The sequence below is a fragment of the Notolabrus celidotus genome, chromosome 8, assembly GCF_009762535.1.
Source record: "Notolabrus celidotus isolate fNotCel1 chromosome 8, fNotCel1.pri, whole genome shotgun sequence".
Taxonomy (NCBI): Eukaryota; Metazoa; Chordata; class Actinopteri; order Labriformes; family Labridae; genus Notolabrus; species Notolabrus celidotus.
In genome coordinates, this window is record NC_048279.1 from 14,835,135 (window position 1) to 14,845,373 (window position 10,239).

At 42.5% G+C, this 10,239-nt stretch overlaps 1 protein-coding gene across 2 annotated transcripts in view; it reads right to left on the minus strand.

Moving 5' to 3' along the window:
* gria3b (glutamate receptor, ionotropic, AMPA 3b) overlaps positions 1-10,239 on the minus strand; it is a 99,357-nt gene that overhangs the window by 20,578 nt on the left and 68,540 nt on the right. For both annotated transcript variants that reach the window (XM_034689943.1, XM_034689944.1), the window contains exons 7-12: positions 9,387-9,554; positions 8,858-8,962; positions 5,751-5,855; positions 3,721-3,927; positions 1,116-1,489; positions 409-607 (exon numbers count right to left, since the gene is read on the minus strand). In XM_034689943.1, the coding sequence (XP_034545834.1) occupies positions 409-607; positions 1,116-1,489; positions 3,721-3,927; positions 5,751-5,855; positions 8,858-8,962; positions 9,387-9,554 (1,158 nt within the window). The remainder of the gene's footprint in view (positions 1-408; positions 608-1,115; positions 1,490-3,720; positions 3,928-5,750; positions 5,856-8,857; positions 8,963-9,386; positions 9,555-10,239) is intronic.

The following is a 10,239-nucleotide window of genomic DNA, read 5'->3' on the forward strand; positions in this document are numbered from 1 at the left end:
TGAGCCTGATGCGGTTGCTTTGATTAGCCTCCTGTTTTTATCACCTCTGAGTCTTCCACGTTGTTATCACACTTTTTGCTGACAGCCCCGGCGCCTCAAGGTTGCACGGTGCAGTACTGCCGCATAAATTTCACATCGATGTCATAAGAGTTCAAGAACTGCTTCTCTGTCAACATGCCTCATTTGGAGCAATCTTGTGCAGGTCAAGAGTGCTGAACTAAAGGTACAAAATGGAAAAGCTGCAAGGAGGAGTTTATCAAGGACATTTACACAAAGTAGTATTTATGTTGCAGCGAGCCTGACTGCAAAATGTTTAGGTCCCTGCATGTTTTGAGCTGAGAGCAAAGAAATGTCTGATTTGAAAGGTGCTGTTTGTGTGTTTTCAACTGGTTTTCTTCTTCTACTCACCCTAAAAAACTCCTTTGTAGAGCCTGAGTCCAGAGTGCCGTATGCTATCTCTGTCTGCTTGGCTAAATCTTCGGCACTTTCTATAGGAGAGACCATCCTCTCCACTGTCAGAAAGGCAGCCAGGTTGGCTGTGTAGGAGGAGATGATGATGAGGGTGAAGAACCACCACACACCACCAACAATGCGCCCTGATAGAGACCTGAGAGAGGGAGGTTGGTGACAGGGAAAAACAGAGAGTAATTATGCAGAGCCATGTGGTGCCTATCAACGTGCTAAGATCTACCACTTGTGTTTGATGTATCTAATTTTACTGGTCATCAAAACTGTCTTGTAAATCAACTTGGTGCTTAAACAGCACATTCCCAAGAAAAAAAGTACATGGTGTTTAAATTGGGCTCTAATCTGAGTCTTTAATTGGCTCTCAAAAAAGGTCAAAGTTTATTTCATAGCCTGAAGAAAGTATTGATTAAACCATTTTGGTGATGGTGATTTCTACACACAAACTGACAAACTCAATTCCACATATAATAGCTACAATAAACACAAAATGAGCTTAGCTTAAAATAATGAGCACCTAAAAGGAAAAAAAGACATGAAATGTATACTTGTTAAGAGTGCATCTCATCAGCTGCAGCTAAATAATCATACAGTAGAAGTCTATTTTTGTTCTCTGCTGTCCCTTCATTGTGCTACTGGAGCTGACCCACCTTGGGGAGATGTCACAGCCCTGCTGCATGAAGGCCCCCAGTGAGAACCAGAGAGAATTGAAGATGCCAAAGTCATTTGGGGGATCAGGGGGCGTCTGGGGGTCTTTGGTCTCGTCCTGCTCCTCGAGGTTCCACTCATATGGACTGAACCGACTGACCAGGAACAGGACCACGCTCACCCCGATATAGGCAAACACTATACACATCCAGATCTCATAGGCCAGAGGGTCCAGGAAGGAGAACACACCAGGCTTGGACTTTTGGGGCTTCTTTATCATAATGGAGATGCCCAAGCTCATAAAGGGCTTGGAAAAGTCTATCACCTCCTCTCGAACCAGAGTTATGGTGAGAGGTGCAACAGCTATATCTGCTCTCTGGAAACAGGGACATGCACAGCGGGCATTAGTCACGACCTGCATAATCAAGCAGGTCATTTTAAATGTGTGTGTGAATGACTGGAGCTGCAGAGCAGAACAAAACAGTGTTATCACACATTTTACGTATAATTATAGGATACAAGCAGCCTGAAAACACACATTCTTATACATACACGCAGCATTTTCACAATGTTACAATCTGTGTATTTAGCTGATACATCTGAGCTTGAAACTGTAAAAAAATTACTCAGATATTTCTCTGAATTGTTGACACATTGAGAGGTGAAGAGAGAGTACAAGTTCACAATGCCACTGCAAGACTTTCAGAGAGACAGCTTGGAAAAAATCCACAGAGGCAGATGGGTGTTTGAGTCATGTTTTACCAAATGCTTCCTTAATCAGGACCTAAGGAGACAACTGAGGCGGAAAACTTTTCAATGGCACAATTCCTTAAAAGAGGCAATTTTATACCCTCTCTTGCTATGAGAGCCTGGCTGTTTCAATAATTGAATTGTTTCATTAAAATTACACGATAAAAGGAAGTAGTGGGTTATCTGACGTCTTCATATCAAGTGTAACTTTGTCGTAAAAATGGCCGTAATTGAAACTTTAGAATTTACAGTCAAGGGTCGCGGTACCCAAAAGATCAGCAAACCCTGGCTGTGTAAACTTCCTGGCATTCACTCGGCTGGATTTCCCAAACATGGCTTCTACTGGCATTAGCTTTATTTGTTTAATTTTCCAAGCTGTTTCTCTTTATCTCCCTCCTTTGCTCTGCTGCTTCAATCACATTATGCTATCAAAACACATCCATGGAGGTGGTGCTGCCCTTTTTGGAAATCACAATGGGTTTCTTTGTAAAGGCAGAAGAAAATAATTAATCACATTAGACAGTGTTACTGCAGCTCGTGTGTGATTAATTAAATAACTGCTCCTCTTCAAAGCAGACGCTCCGTGAAGGACAATTCTTTGTATTGTCTTTCTTTCTTTTTATGTTGAAATCGAGAAAAAAAATTGGATTGAAGCGGCACAAGGCAGAAAACGCTTCTTACAAGGTCATACTGGGTACAACACAAATAGACCCAATAAACATGACTGTTTTCTTTACCCTGTCAACACAACAATGTGGTCGGCTATAACCATTTAATCCTGGTGCAGGCGTAAGCAGCACTCAATCAATGCTGAGGGAAACAAAGCAATAAAGAGCAGCCTCGAGCCTAACCTTTAAAAGACAACTAAAATCAAATTAATTTACTGGTCAGAAGGTCAGAATGTAAGAAACTATTAGTCCCGGCCCACCTGCTGTAAATTTACGGGCCTGGAAGGACTTGATGGGATGCGATGGGGGATATTTTTTCCACCTTTCATCTGCAGGGAGTGGAGTTTTCCCATTTGAAAGATAATTCGGTGGCAATAGCACATCAAACTGAGCAATCTCTCAGGCTGATAGTTGGGAAATTGAACAGATGAGGAAGCCTAACCCTCATGCATTTTGTATTTGGCCCCTGTTCAACTATTGTGGCTTTGGAAAATGGGGAGAAAGATCGAGTAGAGGAGGAGGAGGCAAAGGGAGGGGGCTTAATTTTCGAAAAGCTCAAGGTGTTGCGAGAGCTTGAGTGCAGCGCTCCGTCAGATGTAAAACACGGCATGACCCTTCCCTAATGTGAGAGGTTCAACCTTTATGGAGCACTACACATATGGATCTTGTTGTTGCCAAACCGCAAGCCTCCATTTAGCTGTTGATGCTAAAGCTGATTTTCTCAGCTGTGAATTTACAACGTGGCATATTCATCATACACATCAAACATTGGACATAATTACACAATCACTTCAAAGGCATACAATCTTTCATTCATCAAAGTGATTACAGTGTGCTTGCCATATGGACTCATTGTTCTTTATGTACCTACCTCTCTTTCAACTGTAAAAAAGAGAGAGAGTTTTCTAGGCTAAGCAAAGAGGGATTAATTGCAATGAACAGCACTGAGAAATGATTTCATTTTCTCCGTCTCAAGATGATCACCAACTCCCCCCCAATGCTCGAGGCTGCATTCGACAAATTCACTCACAGCTGAGACAGACAGCGTTAGACTTTGAACTGGGCAAAAGCTGATGAGCTCATAACGGGTTGGTGATAACCTTAAGACAGAAAAATGAGATCTCCTCTCATGTTGAAGTTCCTTGCAAACTGTCATGTAATCAGCGAAATCGAGGCTCCCAGTACTCACCCCATAGACCAGTTCACCCACCATCCCGTTCCACGTCTTGGTCTCGGGGTCTCGGGCTCCGTACTTCCCATCCATTACTATAGACAGTTTGTACTTAATTCCAACATGTTTGGCAATCTCAGATGCTAAATCGACGCAGTAGCCTTCATATCTCTCATTCCCATCCAGATGCATATAATTTTTCTTGTACATCACATAAGGAGCTTCCTGTTGATTCAAACACACGCTGGTTTATTCACTCCCATGCCCTGGCACAAACAATCAGTCATCCAGAAATATGCTTACATGCATCCATATGTGCCCGTGCTCTCTCTCTCTCACACACACACACACACACACACCCACTCACTCACTCACTCACTCACACACACACACCAAGAGATTGGAAACATTTTAAGCTGCTATGATCACATCCATGCAGTCATGCATACACAGATGACGCCCCGCAAATGCACAAATATACACCGATAACAGCAGCTAGACCATGAGGCCGCGCTGCTTTTATCAAGCCGTGGCAGCCAGCAGACACCGAGCACCAATGCACCCAACCCATTCAAGCCCAAGGGTGCAACTCTGTGGCACAGAAAGAAGGGTCAAGGTTGAGGGAGAGCAGAATTTGTTCATGTCTGTAGGAGAAGACAGGAGAAGAGGCCAGAATGAGATTTAATAGGGTTGGTAGTCATTGGTGGGCAAGGTGTGGGTCAGCTCAGAGGTGGGTGGGGATGGGAATGGGGATGGGTGTCATAAGTAAATGCCAGTGACAGGAGAGGGATCAGATAGTGCCCAGAGTATCTCAACATAGTCAAGCACCAATGCGCACTTTAAGGCTGCTTCATTCCGGAGAGAAAAAAAAGGAGGTGTTATTTTCTTACCATAAAAATGCAAAAAGAAAAAAATAGAAATTCTTCATAAATAAAATAATTACACAAGGAGAGCAGGAGCGTGCTAGTTTCCCTCTCCTTTTCAAAAACGCTGGTGCAGCTCGTCTTTTCTCTTACTGAGCACATCATCATTAACAAACAAAAGGACCGCTCAGGAGAGCAGGCATTGTCATTACAGCCACATACAATTAGAGTGCAAGTAGGAGAGCAATGGTTTGTTTGTTCTGTGCTGAACGTATCCCCTCACCTCGAATCCACTGAGCGTTTCCCTCCAGTTAACACATGTTTACCTCCTGACTGTATTTTTCATCTCGACATGTTTCCTCTTGATATCGAGTGACACTGGATCACGCCTTGGAATACAAATGAAATCTAGCTGTGCATAAATACCAGAGATCCTCATTATGTTTCTCTTTATTATTTTTAAATGTTTGTTTGCGGAGTATGACGCCCTGGATCAGGCAATTATAATGCCATAATATATTTGTAATGCAAGCTATCCAATAGCCTGTAACATTTAGTTGAGAATATCCAATTGAAAATCAATAAATCTGAGGTGTTTGGTTTGTTTATCGTATGATCTGGGATTATAATCCTCCCTAAATCACTGCCTGGAAGTTATACTTCAACACAGAACACATGTAGGAGCAATACAAAATAGATTGGAGAGGTGATAACCAGGAAATATACCACACCTACGTATCCCTCCTCCAATACTGCTTATTTTGCTTTGCCCAGCTTGTGCAACCATTGCAGTATGATCCTCTAGTCATTCTTCGGCCAGTCTATCCCGAGTGTCAGTGAACATTTACTTGATGAGGACAGACAGGTCTACTTACGTATGCGTTTGTATGCGTTTTTATAATTGATGGAGTCAACCATTATCATTTATACCATTATTGTGATGTCACTGCTACGACAGGCCACTGAAGTATGGAAAATCAAAATGCTTTGACACCCACACGGATACAGTTGAAACACTCCCCCGTACGGGATCGACTGTTTCAACATGTAGTGAGTGGATGGAAAGCAACACAAAAAAGATGTGGTTCTACCCGCCCAGGACAGAATGTATCACTCATTGGAATCAACACCATGACCTTGAGTGGCAGAATACGTGAAACATTTAAAACTGCATGGAAAGTGTACCATAATAGTAGTGACCACAATCGTTCGATTTTCCACTGAGGAGTCGTTGGAGACCTGCGGGTCCATAATATTTACAAATCGTGTATACTCGTTCCAGTATCCGATCTGTGAAGAAAAAGCAGAGGTTAGCTGTTCCTACATTCCTACATTATGCTAACTGTTTTATGTTATCAAAAGAAAATACAGTTATACATTGATATTCACAAAAAACACCACCCCTAAAGCCTTTGTGGAACTTTCTATGTGTGGCACTTTTGGCACCCCCTGTGGACAAAACGGTACCTCTAATGTCTAGGCTTATTTTGTCCTGGCCATGTGTTAGAAGTGTTTTCTGTTGAAAATCTAATCCAGCCGTCTTTAAACTTTTGGCTCACATAGACGGTGGTGTGTCCAGAGTTTGATGATTGGGGTGGCCCAGCTAGGGTACTAACTAATGCAGGGGTGGCATGAAGTATGTGCACATATCCCCATGAAAAACTGGCCTTTTATTCCCCCTTTTGCTTCCACTATAAACATCTACTTAAACTACAAATGTTTCGGTATAATACTGAGATAATATTTCTGAGTATACATTGTTCAACTTAAAAGTAACACAACAAACATTCAAATGTTCAAAACTTGCTTCTTTAAAGACTCAAAAAGAAGATCAATGTCAAAAGTCACAATGGTAAGGTATTTCAAAAATAACATTTTCAATATATTATCTATCACACTTATTAAATGTGTTTATTCCTTTTACAAGCACCTGCCTTATGAAATAGAATTACACATTATTTTACTTAAATTCAAAGTGCCACAAATAAAAATGTGAAACATTCAAGCCCAGAGAAATCTTCAGCCTGTTTCAACACAGCACAAATATCCCACAGCTCAATTATAGTTTAGGATTTGGGGACGGCAGCTGGGGTGGCTAGTCTAATTTAAAGGGGGACCCATGCCATCTCGGGGCACACCCCTGCACATTGAGACATCTGTATTCATTTTTTGACTGTTTCATAATCAGCAAAATAATCCACACAGGTGCCAAGATTGGACAACTTAGGGTAAAACTGAAATAATTAAAAATCTAACTTTAATAATAATAATAATAATAATAATAATAACGAATGCAACAACAAGTATGATAGTAGTGTGTATTCAAATCTTGCTAAATTCAGTCATGCATCTCAATAAATGTATGATATGTTGGATTCTGCCATAATGCAGGGCTCATTAAAACTGCACTACATTTCCCAGAGGCCTTCTTCCTTTTGCCCCTTAGTTTGACCAAAACAACAGCAAATGAGCAGAATACTTAAACAGCAGGAGGCGCTTGGTAAACTAAGCATGTTTAAACACAGCTTTAGTTCTACATAAATATCCAGTACATCCCATGGTCAAAGATATTCAGAAGATATACATTTTTTCTTCCACTCAAATGGCCAAATGTGCAGGAGCTTGGAATGCATGAGCATACGGCAGACAACTTCAATCCCTCCCACCTTCAGCTTCCCAGATTTAATGGTAAATAATTGATACTCAGGCCTGTGAACTGCATACACGTTTAATAATTTAGCATAATATTCCAGCAGCTCCACAGTTTTCTCTGCGCAGTCCTGCCATTGCAGTTAGTCTGCATTCTGCTGTACAGATGCTTAAGTCAAACCAATGTCAAGTGTTTGTTTGCCCATCTGAAATAATGGCTTCTCTGGCTCACGATGAAACATGTTGCATATGTTGCTGCCAATAGTCTAACTGTTGCTGGCTTAGGTTTCTCTCGTCACATCTGGTCTACATTTTTTTTTGTCTCAGATCTTTCAGTGTTTGGGCCCAGACAGGTGTACAACAGTGCAGAGTTTAAAAACAGCCAAGTGGAGGCGCTAGAAAGCAGCAAACTTCTCCAACTTAAGTTTTATGACTGAGCTCACAGTTATGGATGTAGTTGGTGCACTCGCCGGGCTAGAGAGAGCGCTAAATATTTATTTCTGGCTCATGTCCGAGAGTGATATTTGAGAAGAGCTGCTCCAGGGACGGGACTGTGGGGAGGCTGTGTCATGGAGTGCTGCTCCAGAGGCAAAGTCCTGATCTCACCCTGAGCAGCTGGGACAGATATCAGCCCATACATCACTCGTGACAGTCACAGCTAAGAACCTTCATCCTCTAACTGTCAGAGGGGTGAGGGGGGCTCCAGGTCCTGACAAACTGCTGCCTGGCTTGTCTCATCTTCCCTCCATCCCTCACTCTCCCTCTCTTTCTCTTTCTTTCTCTCTTCCCCTGACCTCTTTTTCTCCCTGCTCTCTGTCTCTGATTGGCTGCGTTGAGGAATGGCTGTAAGGGCAGTGCGATGCTAACTGAAGTGTGGGCTTCAGAGGCTCTGGGAGGCAGGCGGCATAATCACACGTCACAATAGGACCCAGCCCACACTTATCCAGCTAACGAGGAATTCACAGCTGTCTCCTGGAACTCTGAGAGGTTATGAAATAAAACCAGAGGTCATCATGTGGTACCGGTTATAATGCGAACGCACTGCAGGGAATTACCATTTGGAAGAGGAGCCAGAGGAATTCTTAGATCCTCTTTATAGTAATTGGTTATTTAAATGGTAATTACTGTCAAATCAGATCTGTGCTCTCCTGCAGCACAGAAATAGTCTTATATCATTCTTTTGATAGGATGGTTTTAGCTATCAGATTGCAGACTGTGTGATTTGTGGGGCTTGTGGTGCTTGGCATAGCTCATCAGTGCTACTAACAAACAGGGGAGAAGAAAAGGAAGGCAATCATTGTCCTTTTAGGCTATGCTTGTCCCACAAGGCTGCAGAAATGCTTCGATAAAATGTTGAAAATGTTTGCCACTTTCACCTAATCACGGATTCTTTAAAAGAAGCTAAAGGCACATTTTTCACATCCCTTAATATGTGGCCCACATTCTCTGAGCTCTTTTGTTTAGCATAGTTCATCAATGACTCATTTAAAATTGTATGTTGGCCAAATTCCACAATCCTGCCATGTAATGAACCAAACTTTAATGTGTACCATCTGTGTTTTCAAAGAGACTAGGATTTTTGATCTGATCTTGGTCTGACAGATGATGAATGAGAGATGATGGAGGTCACCGCTCCGACTTACCTTCCTCGGCCCACCTGTTTTCATCTCATAAACATCTATGGTGTAGTTAGTCCTGCGGCCATAGTTGTCAAACTGGATGTTGCCCGTCATGCCTTGCACTTGGACCTGTCATGAGGGACACACAAAAACACGTGGGGGGCGGGAAGGCACAGACACAGGGAATAGCCATCACTTTGCATATACAGCTGGTATTAAGGTGCTCGTGTCCATAGCGCTACTGGAGTGCTTGCAGTCTGTTAATCAAATGATGAACTGGATACGCTTTAATAAAAGATGTAGTTTTATGGTAATGAGGGCCTGGATTTGAGTGAGCTCTGTGCACAGATATCTGGGGGCAGAGGGAGGAGAACGGCTCTGCACTCTCTCCCCTTCTCTCTGTCACTTTCCATCTTTATCACACTCTCACTTGCTATCTTTGCTTCACTTCTCCCAGCCTTTTCTTTGGTTATCAGCTTGCCACTCTCTCTTCCTCTGCTCTCCCAACCTCTCTCTCTCTCCCTCTTTTACTCCCCTCTCTACCCCCTCCTACCGTTTTGAGGGCTCTCTCAATGTCGATGCCTTGGCTCCAAGGTACGGCGGGATTGGCAAGACAGTCGCCTGCGCTGCCACGGCGAGAGACATCCACGCGTTGGCGCCGCAGGTACCTGAAGGCCTCTGCTATCACCAAGATGGCATCATGGGTCAGAGCTGAAGTGTACTGTATAAAAAAAAAAGGATGATAAATAAAACAGTAGAAAACAGGGTAAGACGAGGACAATGATAAGAGCTAATGATAAGGAGACACCAGGGTGCAGGGATATTATGTTATAGAAGAGGGGACTTTAGATTCACTCAGCTCACAATACAATACAGTTCACTATAATAGATACACAATACTAATGCCTTTTCCCCTGTCTTATGCTTGGGTTACTTTATTTCTTGTTTCCAAAATAACAGAGAGAGTGAGAGACATCTGTAACATCATAGCCATAAATAACAACAGCTAAAGAAATGATCAGAAGTTAACAATGTTTGGTGTCTTAGCACTTCTGAAGAAAAAAGTTAGGCTGCTCTTTCTCTCTCTGTTACAGTGCATGTGCACTAAAAAAGTTACCAACTTCTGCTGTCTACCCCAACTTGTTACTTGCTATATGCAATTTAGGAGTCTTCTCAAAAAGAGAACAGCACCCTATAAGGTTTATTTTTTAAACAGTATATCACCTTTTACTCTGCATGTACGTTTCTGACATAGGAAGGGGACTAGCTGTTAAAAAGTGGTGCTATCAGCTCTGTTTGTGTGGCTAGGTAACCCAGCATGCTTAAAGCAGTGAATCACTGTTGTAGTACACAATGAATGGAGGCGTCTACTCAACAACATTACAAGCAGTATGTAGGTGTGCGTG